Raw genomic sequence first — 15,739 nt, 5'->3', positions numbered from 1 at the left:
GACAGCCTCCAGAAAACTTTCCAGATTCTGCTACTAACATGCCTCTCCCTCACAACCAAACTAACATACCAAACCAGATACCCTCACTACTGAAACTCCAGTACTAGCAATTTTTCAAAGAGGTCATACAGTTTCATAACTGAGGGACTCTGCACATGTCCCTCCCTCTACAAGACCTCCCTTCCCCATTTGATAATCTGACAAAGACCTGTTCACCTTCTGAGTCTAAATTCTAATAACTTCTCCTCCTTTATGAGCTTCCCAACCTTGTATACTATCTCTACCCGCAACCTCATCAGACTATACGGCAACTGCTTACATTTCTTCTTTCATTCATTCCCCCAGTGAAATTGCATGTCTCTGTCTTCATCATGTGAAATAGTTTCTAGGAAAGTACATTATCCTGTTATCCTAGTTTGTTGCACTGAATTCAGGCACAAAATTGATAGCATTTTAGGTGCTAAGGAGCTTCTAACCCTTAAGACTGAAAGCCAGAGTGAGATTATAGGAAATCTGCTTTTAAATTTTAAACAAGTATATTACTATACATGAAATAAAAACTCTTAAAATTTTTAGAAAAAAGTTAACAAATGTTCAGGAGCTGTAAGAAAAAAAAAACTACAAAACCCAATTGAGGAATATTTAAAGAGGATAGAATAAATGGAGAAACATATCCACTAAATAGAAAGATTAAATATAGGGGAAAATGTTGACTTTCCATATACAAATCTAAAAACTTACCAAAATTTCTATCAAAATCCCAACAGGGTTTTCTTTCTACATTTAACTTGTTTAATGATTTTAAAATTTTAACTGGAAGATTAATAGGCAAGATTAGCTAAGGAAAAGAAGGACAGCCCTATTAAATACCTAAACATACAATTAAATGATAGTGATTATAACAATGTAAATGGTCCTGCTACAGGAATCAATAGACACAGATCAACAGAATGAAAAAAAAAGTCTAGAATATATCTAAGTATAGATGGAAATTTAGTATATGGCAAAGGTACATTCCAAGTAAGGAGGGGAGAGAGGAATTATTCCATAACTACTGTCAGAGCAACAAGCTAGACATTTGGGGAAAGTGATAATTAGACCCTATCCCATTTTATCAACAGGAAGTCCAGACGGATCAATTCTTAAATATAAAATGAAATTATAAAATGACTGAAATAAAACAAGGCTGAATATTTTCTAATCCAAAATCCATCCATAATATACTAAACTATTTTTTTACATTTGCTATAGTAGAAGATACTATTAACATAAAAGATAAACCAGAAAATAGTCCTTATACTATATGGCAAAGTGTAAATAACCCATGTATATAAAGGCCCCCATAAATCATTAAAAATAAGATGAACAGAAATTTTTAATGGACAAAGGAGAAATACACAAAATTTAGGAATTAAGTGAAAATGATCAATAGCATAAGAAAAAAACACATACAAATAGGAAAAAATTTAAAAGAGCCAGAGATATGTTTTACTTCTCTAATTAGCAAATATTAAAAAGGCTGGTAATACACAGTGTAGGCAAGGATGCAAAAAACAGGCACTCTCATTTATTTCTTGGTGAAAGTGTAAATTTGTACAAAATTCCAGAGGACAAATTGATAGTATCTGTCTTCACAATGTTATCTGGAAGGTGCGAAATTATAAGCAGCTTTCAGAGAGTTACAGATTTCTATATTAGACTTCTTTTACTAGATTATGTTACTAGAAAAATTATGTTTTAAGAAAAAAAGAATAAAAGAAAATTTATAGGACAGAAGAAATAAGGAAGGCAGAGAAAGTATATCTAGACACATACAAAATGTGCACATATTAAAAAAAAAGAAACTGTTCAGGAAGAATATTATTTGGGAAAAAGAAATTCTAGCAAAATGGGAAAGACTTCAAAAATCAAGTGGCAACCAAGTTTGAAATGATAGGAGAAAAGTCTCATGAAATGAAAGCAAAAGAGGGGTCAATGATTTTTCAAATGTGTGAGGTCCTTGGTGAAGCCTTAAAGCAAAAGCAGGACCTGAGCGGCTGCCACATGCATAAATTCCTGTGCAGTAAAGAGCAGGTTAGTGTTTGCCATGAAGGCTGCCTTTTTCAGATTCTGCAGGTTTCGTGATGCTGTGTGATTTCAGGCACTGCCATAATTTGTGAAACTCCCTGGCAGTTAGCCTGTGATCTTAGAAGCAAATGGAGTAGGCAGCATATTTATATCTCTTTTTCATTATTAAAATGTTTCTACTCTGTATCTACAGCTGAAACCAAGTATTTTCTTATGATATTTAACAGGATACAAGGATAGTATATACATTAGCTTGAAAGAAAATACACATCTCTTAATACTTTTAACACATAAATCTCCTTCAAAAGCCATAAATTCATTAAGTAGCTTTTTAATATGAAATAAAAAGTACTGTACTTTTATCTTTTAAAAAATTGAATCCACCTAAATTTTAGCATGCAGATGGACATGAAGTACATTACAGCCTTAAATATAAAACACCTATACTCCATCTTAATCTGCTCAGGCTGCCATGACAAAATATCATGGACTGGGTTGCTTAAACAGCACAAATTTATTTTCTCACAGTTCTGAAGGCTAGATGTCCAAGACCAAGGTGCCAGTTTGGTTGGTTTCTGGTGAGAGCTCTCCCAGGTTATAGCTTATAGAAGGCTGCCTTCTACCTATGTCTTCATTTGCCAAGGGGCGAGAATGAGCTGGGAGCCACCTAACCCTGCCCCCAAGTTTCTCAGGTTTTGAAGCTTTGGGTGTGTTGTGTCCTCTCCTTAACACTGATCTCTGGCTGCTCTGATAAAGGATTCTTTTTTCCATTACTTTATACTTAACTGCCTGGCTGAGGGACAAAAAGGCTCCATGACTTACCTACCAAATAAACTACATGGATTTTTGAAGAATTTGCTTCAAACCAGTCTTTTCATTTACTGGTGAGGTCTGCGACTTTGTTCTAGAATGGCTGAGGTCAGAATTTGACCTCAGATAAGTAGGGAAATAGGGTAAATACATCCCTTGAGACTGTAAACTAGAGTATTCAAAAATAATAGGTTTGCCTCACCACTGGATGAGAGTGAGACCTAGTCTCATTGTAAGTCCATGTTTTCCTATTTTTTGGCAATACCATTATGCACACACACACAGAAATCTATCACTAAACACTGCTCAAAACATCTGGCGGGTACAAAAAAAAAAATCTTTGTGCCCTCTAAGAAATCTCCTTGGGTAATTTATAATCTAGTAAAGAAAGTAAAACACATGCTTCTAAAGTAACAAATGCACTTACAAACATCCCAATAGTAAATGGGATAACTGTAAATAAACATTAAAATTATATTTTACCAAATTATGTGAGCCTGAAAATACAATTTTAAAAGTTATTTAAATTTAAAAGACAATTTAAAGACCAAACTCAATGCCACAGAATAAGTTTCATAATGACAATTCTACAACATCTCTGAAACGTGTCTGCATAAATCTCTACGTTAGCGCAGATCAAAAGGGGTCATGTACTATGTAACTTTAAAAGAAATTATGGCTATGAAATTAGCATCCAGCCTTGAATCACTCATAGTTAAAAATGAGTAAAACTTTTAAGACCAAATGAATATACAGAATTAATGCATGCTTGTCAAAGAAATTTTATGAATAATCATATTATGAGAATTTAGGTACCAAAATTTACGGTAGACTCTTAATCCAATTTTTGGTATTAATTTTTGTTGGAGAAAATCTCTTTAATGAAAGTAACTCATTTAAATAGATTAACTTTTTTTAACATTTTTATTGATTTATAATCATTTTACAATGTTGAGTCAAATTCCAGTGTAGAGCACAATTTTTCAGTTATACATGAAAAATTATATTCATTGTCACATTTTTTTCTCTGTGAGCTACCATCAGAACTTGTGTATATTTCCCTGTGCTATACAGTATAATCCTGAGAAACTATTTTTAAATTTAAAAATAGGTTAAAAAACCTTTATTTTCTATTTACTGAAATATTTTAAGTTTCATTTTTATCTAGTCAAAACAGTTTACTTGGTTTTTTGGTTTTTAAACATTTTACATTTCTAACTAAACTACTTACAAATTCTAAATACACTGAAACATATTTGGAACACGAAAACTCATTTTACATATTAAATCAAACTGAAGATGCATTTTTTCATCCCACTTTAAGATTTCTAAAATTTGGAAATGCTATCTTTTCTGTCCCCTCAAAATCAATTATCAAATTGATGGTGTGTCCTAAAATATCCATGTCATCTTAGATTTGTGAAGGTACTAGCTAACGCTTTAAATTTCTATTATTGTGTAAGGGAGGAAAAACATTTTCACAATGGTCAATTAGCCTATAGAACTGAAGATGGTATTCTTCTAATGACTTCAAAATTATTCAATTTAGTTCCAATAAATGAAAGAACATCTTGATTTTCTAAATTATTAGGACAGAAATGAGAAAAATCACATAATACCTTCAGCATATGAGCCTGCATGAAAGTTTAATAAACTACACCTCTATTTTCAGTTCTCAAAAATGTCCCCAATCTTGGCTTTTTTTTTTTTTTTTTTTTTTGAAAATAAAAGGTCAGTTTTCTTATTAGTACCGTTATTCAGGGACAAATAATCCAATTTTTAAAGTATACATTTTTCCTACTGGTAGAAAAGTACTAAAAATTTTTTTGTTTTTTTCTAAAAATTGCCTATTTGGATGATAAAATTGGAGGTGCTTTCTTAAAATGTTTATAACTTTGTTACTGTTTAAACTGAACCCAACAAGCTAATGTTTTTATAAACAACAGTTTAAGCTGTTTTCATTTGAAAAATGTGTATCATTTTTATTTTCTAAAAATGATCCTCATTTAAAAGAAAAAGTTGTCACACCTAAGTTAAGGAAAGGTGGCTAACAGCTAAATTAGGGAATAAAGATAGTAAATGAAAAGAAATAGCATAAAACTTAAGTGTGTATTCTCAAGATAATATTTTGTGGAGGAAAGGGAATGACTTAAGGTCCTTATTAGAAACATCAATCATGGTGTTGGTGACCTGCATCTACACATATAGGTAAAAAGGTACAAATAAAAGTTATATGTTGTAAGACAAAAACAAACAAACAAAAAAACAACCAAATGAGTAGTCATTTATACGCTTATAAATACCCTCCTCTTCAAATTAGTTGTTTAAAAGCTTTTTACCTTCCCTTAAAAAAAAATGAAATGAAGCATACAAAATTCAGTGACCATCAGGAAAATGTAATATAATTGACTTTCTACAAAATTGAAGATGAAAACAAAGAATAAAGCAGTAGTTTTCCCGAGTCTTTTTTGTTTTTTTTTTAATTCTCTGGACATTTTTGTCTTCAACAATTCTCACGGACACCTACAAGTACCAAACGATCGTATACAAAAATGAATAAAACCTGGCCTTTTCCCTCAACTTTTATTAAGCAAGAATGAGATCTGTAACTCCCTGCAATCTACTACTAATTCCAGAAAGAGGTAAGTATCCTCAGGAAAAGCATACGTTTAAGCCTTGATATCAGGTAATTCCATTTAATAATCGTTACCCGTGAAAGAACACTGGGAGTGTTGTAGTGACGGTACAGTTTTCAGATCTCACAAAACTCCCTCACAAAAACATCTAGAGTGCCTAAAAAAGTAGAACCAAAAACTCAAATTCAATATCTATTGCAAAAATAGATGGCACAGTATCTCTATGGATGTGAAAATACAAGCAAGTAAAGATAAACCACGAACAGTCAAGACGGTTATCTGGTAGTACTTACGGTGAAAAAGAATATGAAAATGAATGTATGTGTGTTCATGTATGACTGAAGCACTGTGCTGTGCACCAGAAACTGACACAACATTGTAAACTGACTATACACCTCAGTAAAAATAAATAAAAAAAATTTTTAAATGTTTTAAGTACACAAAAATATTGAGAATAATATCTATCCATACTGCAGTGCTATAACCTGTGAAATCAGCAGCAGAAATGGCATATGGAAGACTGGACCCGGGCTTTAAAAAGTTTATACAGACAATTCCCAAAGTCAGCCACAGCCACTCACAACTACCAGAGATGATAATTTAATGATCAACTGCATCTATTCATTATATTCTTTAAAATGTGGTAGCAAAATAGGTCTGAACATTGTTTTCTTTTTCTGTCTTATGCGAGGTGCGATCTGATAAGCTGCCAGTTTCTTGGGTGCTTGTCACAGGTGGGAGTGGACCTGCTCTGGGAGTCAGAGAAGGAAGACAAGAGAGATTGGAACACAAGCTGTACTAAGATAAGTTCTCTAGTCATGTTTCATGAGGAGTCCTTTAAATAGCGACCTCTGACAGATGCAGCATGACTCACTTTTCTTCCTCTGCTGAGGCTACACACCCTGGACAGAGCAGGAAAGGAGGGGTCATGCACACCCCCATTGTACCACAGAGTTCATGGCATTTGTTATGGGCACATTCACACCCCTCCACCTATCCTGGTAATCAGACCATATCACATAAAATAACACTGTTAGAATTCTCTGTAATAGTTAATGTTTAAAAAAAAAAAAGGTTCATTTCAAGGTTTTACAAACATTCCACTTATTAATTACTCTTTCTCTGGTCAGACTAAAATCTTGACAAAGGCACACCCAACATTGGCCTTAGTGGAGGTAAATTTCACTACAAAATTTCAGGTAGATTTTGTTACAAAACTGGAGGTAGATTTCTTTACAAAAATGAAAATATATATTTATATATATTGATAATATACAATACTGTACTTATTACAATATTGTAAATTAAATTATAGTAATTAAAAATATATTTTGTTATAAATACTTATTAATAAATAAATATTTATTAAAAATACACTTCCAGAAAGTCTAACACATATACCATATATGCACAAACTTGGTAAGCATAAAGCAGACACAGAGACGTACAGATTATCTCACAGTTTGAGTTATCCATACTTTCATTTGCACCTCCTCTACCTTTAATTACTCTATGAGTTGGTTTCTTAAACTGTTTTCCTTAAAAAATTAATCAAAATACTTGCTTTAAATGAATGTGTTTTAAGACTGAAATCATTCTGCTGTAGCTACAATAAAGAATATTTAAAATTTAAACGGTTTCTTTTTCCTTCACCTCCAGGCTAAGACGAAGAAGATGCACTTCTATTTCTCTCAGTAAGTAGAGCTAAATGGCCTGGACGCTATTTAAAAACAAATGTAGTAAGACTGCAGAAGGTGATGAGTAAACAGACCACCTGGGGACTCGAGGACACAGTGGTAAATTCTGAGTGTTCTTTCAGCCTCATACATCCCAGTGTGGGTACTGTTCTGGCCAGCAACCAGGAAGTGCCAAAGGGCACAAATGAAAACAGCCACTGGAAAAGCTATCCCTCGCCAGCCAAAGGACCACAAAAGGGGCAACGCAGAGAACAGGTAACTTTTACATCTTAGATGCCTTAGGAGAGCAGAGCCCACGGGAAAAAATATGATCCCACCTCCACTCTATGAGCAATGGCCAAAGCGCTGAGCCCAGGCTTCTGCCCCGCCTAGCAGTGACAGATAAACTAAACGGCGCGCCAGCCTGTGAGTTCAATTTGGCTATCAGACCTCCTAATACACTTTTCTATCATTCACTTAGCTAAGGTGATAAAATACGCCTTAAGTTAGTCTACTCTTTTTTTTCCACAGAGTATAGAAAGGAGCAAGGTCCTTCTTGGTACTGAAGTAAAATCACCTAAAAACTATTTCCTTGGAAAGTACTGCTTCTTAGTAAGAGGAAGATACTTTTAAACTGAATATTAGTTTCGAAGACTCAAGTTGCTACTCTTAGATTATCACTATGAATAGTAAAAGCAGTGAGACCACAATGACAATGCCACCAGGCATTTATATTGGGTTTCACTGTAGGAAGCTCAGAGTGTCATATGTCAGGTGTTAGACTGTCTCTCAGGTATGTTAATGTTCCCATTAATGGACTGAGAAACTGAATTTGCAAAGGTATCTGTCTCACTAACTGGCCCAGAATAAGTCACTCAATGTAGAGAGAAGAAAACACGAAGTTCCAGCATTCAGCACTGCACCTTCTAATAAGCACCATGATTCCAAGCGCAGACTATAAATGTGGCTGTACATGGTGTGATTAGCCCTTGGGCAGCAGGGTACGCTATATCAGTGAATTCACCCATTCAACTCAAGAGTATTAAGTGAGCCCACGTTACTTGGCGAGTACTGCTCTAGGTACTGGAAAAGAAAGTTCCAAACCACATGGAGCTCACACTGGTGGGAGCAAAGCAAAACATAAATCAAAACAAAATAAAAGGTGCTATGAGGATAGGGGAAAAAGGCAAAGAAAGAGGTCTTGGGAATGCTAAGCATGGACACAGGTTCTTATCTTCTGCAGCACAGTCAAAGAAAGTGTCCACAGGAAGCCAGCATTTGAGTTTCTAACGGAAGTGAGGGTTCAGTGAGAGTTGTTAAAAAAGTATAATTTTTAAAAAGCTAAAATGTAACCCATATAAATATAAATAAAACCATGCCAAAAATCTATGCTACTCTTTATTAACAAATGAATCATTTATGTTAACACTGAATGAATCAGATGTTAAGACTGGTTCAAAGAGCATCTGAATAGGTATATGTGTAGAAAATTTAAATAGCAGTGTGCTACAGACATAGGAAACAGACTTCTAGTTACGGGGGTGGGGAGGGGATGGGGAGGGATAAATTGGGAGTTCGGGATTTGCAGATACTAACTACTGTATACAGAATAGATAAACAACAAGGTCATGCTAAATAGCACAAGGAACTATATTCAATATCTTGTAATAACCCATCTTGAAAAAGAATATATATACATATATGTATAATTGAATTACTATGCTGTATACCAGAAACTAACACAACATTCCAAACTGACTACACTGCAATTAAAAAATAAAAAGTAAATAAAATGTTTTAAAAATTAAATAATGGAGTGTAAGACTAAGAAAGAATTCTAGGTTAGAGATAAAATTGATGAATGTCCTATAGGGCAATAAACAGTATTCTTTGAAGTTCTAACAGACAGAAATCATTTGCATCCCTTCTGTAAAAAAAAAACTAATTAATTAACATGTAATGTCAATACAACTGAGACTTTTAATCAGTCATAAACAGTGAGTCAAAGTACTCCATTCTCCTAAATAATCCTTGAGTAGGTCTAGTAAATAATGTCTCCACTGGACACTGGAAGAACACACTGCTCATCCTTTTCCTTATTTTCAAGTTTTGCATTTTTTTAAACAAAGCCATGTAGAATATCTGTGGGAAGAGCATTCCAGTCAGAGAAACTGAACGAATCACAAGCCCCTCCACTCACCACTCCCACAGTCAAGGAACATCCTCCCCAACACAGACTCACACATTCCTCTGGACTTAATCATTAAGTGCAGTGTGAGTAAATAGCCCCAGGTGAACTGGAAAAGTTGGAGAAGATAGAAGATTTACACTGGAAGGAGAATAATAATTGAGGTTGGAAAATGATTTGATTTACATTTTTAAAAACACTACTCCACCTGCTGAAATAAAGAATCGTTAAGGGAAAAGAGCAAGGGCGGAAGCTAGAAAGACCACTTAGGAGACTGTTAAAATTATCTAGGTAAGTAAACGAGGAAACACACAGGTCATCCGATGTAAAAGTGCTATGGAGAGAAATGAAGCAGAGCCCGGGAAGGCAGGTAGGGAATGTCAGCACTGTCTGGAAAGGTCTCACTTGCACAGAGACCTGGATGATACAAAAAAAGTAAACCATGCAGAAAATTGAGGGAAGAGTATTCCAGAAACAGGGGTAAAGCCAAATGACTGAGAAGGAGCTGGATAAAAGACAGGGAGAAGGGATACAGGAAAATATAGGGCCTTGCAAACCATTTTAAGGACTTACTTGACTTTTAGTTTGGGTGAGATGAGAAGCCACTGAAGGTTTCAGAGCAGAGAAATGACATGAGCAGCTTTAAATGTTAAACAGATCACAGGGGCTGCCATGTGGAGAATGGTCTGTAAGTGGGCAATGACAGAAGTAAAAAGATTAGTTAGAATAGAAGATTCTTCAGTATTCCAAGTGAGAGAGAATGGCCTAGGGCAGGTGGATAGCACTGACCAGAATGATAAACAGTCGAAACTTGAATATTTTGAAGGTACAGCCAAACAGGTTTTGCTAAAGGAACAAATGTGGGGTGAGTACGAAAAAGAATAAATGTGGATTTTAGCTTTAGGAGTTGGAGAGAGAGAAATGCCACTTACTGGGATGGTGAAAGGCTGAAGAAGAAACAAGTTTATTAAAGAAATGTGAGGAGAAGAAGAGGAAATGTTGATTACAAACTCTATGAAAACGGTTAAATATCTCAGTTTGGGGTTTGTATGATTCTAAATTCTTTTCAAATACAATCACAGTAAGAATTAGAATGCCCAATTTCCAGATTTTATCCATCAGAATCAGAATAATTTTCACCAGGATTGAGTCTCAAACAACTAACCTTCATAGTTTCTCACAGATTCATACTTTTCAAAATGGCATTTATCATTAATGTCATCCATGTTAGTCAATATTTTACATATTTAAACAAGTATCTGATCCTTCATTAAGTATTTACTGAGTACTTTTTGAAATTATAATACATACTCCATCAAAAGGCCTACATATTAAATTTTTAATCCACTGTGTTTACCTGAAGTTCTTTGTATCTATCTTGAAAAGAAATGGCCTCTTGCTCTTTTTCTTTAAGGAAATCTTTTTCTAAGACACTATGTTTTTCCATCAATGATTCCACATCCTGAAAGAAAAACCCAAGCATAAATTTTGTAATATTTAAAGGCATAAAATATACTCACTTTTTTTCAATGAACGTACTAGAAAATATTTGGTAAGGAAAGAATCTACAGGAAGCATGGGGTTTTTTTTTAATATTTTATTTATTTATTATTATATTATTAAACTTTTTTGGTGGGTGAGGGGAGGTAATTAGGTTCATTTATTTCTAGAGGAGCTGCTGGGGATTGAACCCAGGACCTCATGCAAGCTAGGCATGTGCTCTATCACTGGAGCTATACCCTACCCCTGTAGGAATCATGGTTTTTAATGTTCAACAATATTATAGAATGTATGCTTCACTCCCATTCCCAGACCAATATCAAAGATTGAGGCAACACAGAAATTATTCATGCTAATAAATAAATAAAAGCATCTAAACTAATTGTAAACAACACTCACCTCTACATATACTTTCTATAAATCTGCTAAGGTCTTTCTATAGATACATTTGAAGGGAAGAGAAATGAGAATACACATAAATTATTCACTACAACAGCTGAACATCCAAGTACTCTGGCCAAATATCCCACGATGCCCGACTTCCCACAGGGACAAATGAATGCCACAAATCTTCTAATCTACATAAGAAATACAATACTACCTGCTTTTGAAGTAAGTAAAAATAAACCAGAAGGAAAGTATTCATTAGAGAAAAAAAATCCAAAGTATATGTTTAAGACTAGAAATTTCTATTTGACACAACACTGTAAAATGATTATAACTCAATAAAAAAAAGTAAAAAAAAAAAAGACTAGAAATTTCTTATCAAAGACCATATTCTAAGAGGTAAACTCATATGACTGATTTAAACCTACAGCCCACGACTATTTAGTACTTTTCCACTGATGAGTTTTTAATCAGAGGTTGGGATTATATCGTATTTCCAGTATATGCAAGTCAAACATTTATTTTTTAAGCAAATGTAAATATACCTTTTTAATTCTCTGTTTTTCTTCTTCAGAAACTTTGAGTTTCATCTCCAGACTTGCAATTTTCTGCTGAAGCTGTATGTTTGATACGTTGGCTCCAGGATCCTCAGCATCACCCACAGGAGCAATTGTTCCATTACTTTTCTCATCAGTTAAACCCAGTGGAAAAAGTGAGATATCCAGATGAGTGTGTGTTGATTGCTGAATCTAAACCACATTAAAAACAAAAAATACACAAGAGGGGAAAGTTTACACTGTACCCAAAAAGAAAACATCCGAAGGGCACCAGAAACCACATTTGGAAATTAAGTTGTAGCAAAGGTTCCGAAATTATTTCACCCTTTAAGTAAATCAACAGAAGACCTCAAACTGTTATAACAACCTGATCTTTGTAATAGGAAACAAAATTTTCTCTAAATTTTAGAGTTTAAAGCATTTACTATTTTGTAAGCAAAGCACTAAAAACCTTAAAACTTCATTTATGCTTGAGAGTGTATAATTAAGTGTAAACACATCTCATACCCACCAGTTCTTGAATGTGCTCATACATTCAGAATTTGTTTATATTTTAAATTGTAAATCAGAATTTGAAGTTTACCAATAACCTTAATTGATCATCACTTTCTAGTAAAGATAACAGGTGACTTGAGATTGTATAGAGGACTTTGGAAATCTGGACGAATCCAGCATCTGGCACAAAGCCTGGACTAATAAACATTTGAATGAATAAACCCTATGGTATGTTTTTGTTTCTACTCTAAAAGTGAAATGAACACTCTAATACCTGAAAACATACAGTAAGTTTCCTTGAAAAGAGAAATAGTTTTTTGTAATCATTTTCCCTTTTGAAGTTCATTATGTGTTATGCAAAACTAAGTCAATTTTAATAAACGAGATGTCCAAACAGTATTTTGGTAACTTAAGTCTCCTTAAATACCTTGCAACTGTGCCACAAAACAAACATACTATTCAGGTTTTTGAATTCTAGATATTAACCTCAAAGTTAGAGTATCTATCTACAGTAAAAAAGGAAGGAAGGAAGGAAGGAAGGAAGGAAGGAAGGAAGGAAGGAAGGAAGGAAGGAAGAGAAAGAAAGAAAGAAAGAAAGAAAGAAAGAAAGAAAGAAAGAAAGAAAGAAAGAAAGAAAGAAAGAAAGAAAGAAAGAACGAACAAAGAAAGAAAGAAAAAAGAAAGAAAGAAAGAGAAAGAGAAAAAGGAAGGAAGGAAGGAAGGAAGGAAGGAAGGAAGGAAGGAAGGAAGAAAGAAAGAAAGAAAGAAAGAAAGAAAGAAAGAAAGAAAGAGAAAGAAAGAAAGAAAGAAAGAAAGAAAGAAAGAAAGAAAGAAAGAAAGAAAGAAAGAAAGAAAGAAAGAAAGAAGAAAGAAAGAAAGAAAGAAAGAAAGAAAGAAAGAAAGAAAGAAAGAAAGAAAGAAAGGAAGAAAGGAAGAAAAGGAAGGAAGGAAGGAAGAGGGAGGGAGAGAAGGAAGGAAGGAAGGGAAAGGAAGGAAAAGGAAGGAAGGAAGGAAGATCAGAAAAGCTTCATTTAAAGCAGTATGCACTTTTTTAAGTAGATAAACTTCCCATAAAAATATGCTTGTCTTTACCTGTGCTTTAGGAACCGTCTGACCAACAATGCTGTTGTCTGCATGTGTATTCTCTGGTGAGGAAATGATGGGCTCAGAAGAGAGGCAGCCAACAGAAGGAGAAGTGTGGTCATGGTCCAGTACAATTTCAGGAGAAGCTGGAGAAAGATGGACTCCAGCTACTAAAGGAAAACAAACAAGGCAAAAAAAAAAAAAAAAAAAGGATTATTAAAGAGCAAATAAAGAACAGGTTGAAGGGAAGAAAGAGAGTAGAGGGAGGGAGGGAAAGGAAAAAGGGGTAAGGAATGTAAAAGCAGTGAAGCAGAAACAGGATTCTATGACTATTTTTCAAGAACTGTTACTTGAAATCTAAAACTAGTGTTTTTAAATTTAACATGACATTTCCATGTGAGACCCAGGCAAACAAAAACAATTTAATAATGTCTTAGTCTTACATACAAACACATTTTCAACTCAGAGAAATTATTCAAATATATTATTTATCTATTCAGTTAGTTAAGAAAAAACACTAGCATGCCTACGAGTGACAGGCACTGCACACGGAGGGGACAGCCGTGAGGACAGGCATCCACGTACTCAATGCCTGTATGACCCAGGAAGCAAGTCAAATCATTCTTTTTATTTATCACAATAGAGGGAGCCAAGGGGAAGAACAATTCCTTTAATAGAACTAACCCGCTGTCTCTGTGTTAACTTCTTTTACAACAACAGATCTTTCATATTAAAATCAATTTTAGTTTGCTGAGTTGTTTCTACAGAAAAACAATGTTGAAATACAACTCTGTAATTAGTTTTACAACAAAACATTATCAGATTGAGATTAGGGTTCAAATACAAAGGTCATGGGAAACAAAAGCCAATTCCAAACATGAAATAAGACAAAAATACTGATGAGGGCAAAATAAATATTATATTGATATAACTTGATTTTCGAATGTTCTTTCTAAACATTCAAATATTTATTTGTACTATGTGTCTTGAAGTCTAAGAAGAGTAACTAAATCATTTTTAACAGTAATTCATTTATACATTTTGACTTTCTAAATTGTAAAGACCTTTATTCCACTTTGGCATCAGTGGCAACGGCAGCGAAGCTCTACCATAAATTCTGGAAGGCAGCTCACAATGGAAATTGCATTTTTCCCTGAAGAAAGACATTTATAACGTCATTAGGTATTAAAAACTTAAAAAACGCATCCATTTTTAATTGGTACCCTATAGGATCATTTAATTATCTTTTATACACTTTTATTGTGTAGCAATATTGTGTTTTTCAAATACTACGTGCCATACTGGATAAGGTATTCTAGTTTCTCTCACAAGCATTTCACTATTCTAACTAAAATATAGAAAACTGGAATTTCAACTCACATTTGTACTTGATATATCTTTTTCAGGAATTATTCTTCTAATCTTCACTCTTTTATATGCTAACAGATTTCCCTAAAATGTCAAAATATTCTAGCTGCTAATTCTGAGTTACAATTATAACATAAATACTACTAATTAATTGTTAAAGAAATGAAAATAAGTACTACAGTATATTAAAAAGGAAAACAGCCTTGTGATTAAGAGCGTACACTCTGAGATCATATTGCTAAAGCAAGTATACAACAACTGGCAAATTTACTGAACTTCCCTCAGTTTCCTCATCCGTAAAACTGGCATAGAATTGCTGATGAGTTTTTTATTCTTTTTTTATTCTGATGAGGTTTTAATTGACTAAAATACATAAAGCTTTTAGAACTGCACTAAAATTATTTTCATTACTATTTCAAAGACTGTTAAAAGTTATTGGACAAGTATGTTTATTTCTGGGCAAAAAGGGTATGTGTAACTATGATTCTGAGTTCAAGAAATTCTTTTAAAAAGTCATTCTGATCCAATACTTGAACATTTTCACATCTCTTTATGTCATTCATACTCATAGCCATAATCTAAGACAAGATGTCATGTTGTCATGAGTTCAACTCTCATTCTGTAGCATGAAGTGTTACATATCATATTAGGGAAAGAAGACGGGGAAGAGGGTGAAGTAAAAGGAAGGGAAAGAGGGAGAAAGGAAAGAAAAGGGATAAATACATCACTCCACTAGATCCATCATTTATGATATTAATTTTCCTTTCAGCTATTAAATCAAATGAACCCTTCCTATTTTATCTTTCTTTAGTTCTTCAGAGCACATACTAATGACTCTCCCTTTTCCTTGGCACCTGTGAACCACCATATCCTAGCTTCCCCGTGACATTGTTTTTTTTTCTTCTTTCTCTGGTTTCCTTTTTAGACTCTTCTCCATTGAATCTTAATTTCATTATTTCCTATATCCTCTGA

At 33.8% G+C, this 15,739-nt stretch overlaps 1 protein-coding gene across 6 annotated transcripts in view; it reads right to left on the bottom strand.

Annotated features, from left to right (window-relative positions):
- CCDC91 (coiled-coil domain containing 91) overlaps positions 1 to 15,739 on the bottom strand; it is a 224,978-nt gene that overhangs the window by 160,317 nt on the left and 48,922 nt on the right. For 3 of the 6 annotated variants that reach the window (XM_074357765.1, XM_074357768.1, XM_074357767.1), the window contains exons 4-6: positions 13,409 to 13,569; positions 11,810 to 12,013; positions 10,735 to 10,839 (exon numbers count right to left, since the gene is read on the bottom strand). In XM_074357765.1, the coding sequence (XP_074213866.1) occupies positions 10,735 to 10,839; positions 11,810 to 12,013; positions 13,409 to 13,569 (470 nt within the window). Of the gene's footprint in view, positions 1 to 10,734; positions 10,840 to 11,809; positions 12,014 to 13,408; positions 13,570 to 14,463; positions 14,553 to 15,739 lie in introns of all 6 variants that reach the window. The other 3 variants (XM_010946574.3, XM_045510373.2, XM_074357766.1) reach the window with 3 other exon arrangements.

The sequence above is a fragment of the Camelus bactrianus genome, chromosome 34, assembly GCF_048773025.1.
Source record: "Camelus bactrianus isolate YW-2024 breed Bactrian camel chromosome 34, ASM4877302v1, whole genome shotgun sequence".
NCBI lineage: Eukaryota > Metazoa > Chordata > Mammalia > Artiodactyla > Camelidae > Camelus > Camelus bactrianus.
This window is presented reverse-complemented; position numbering and strand designations above follow the sequence as displayed.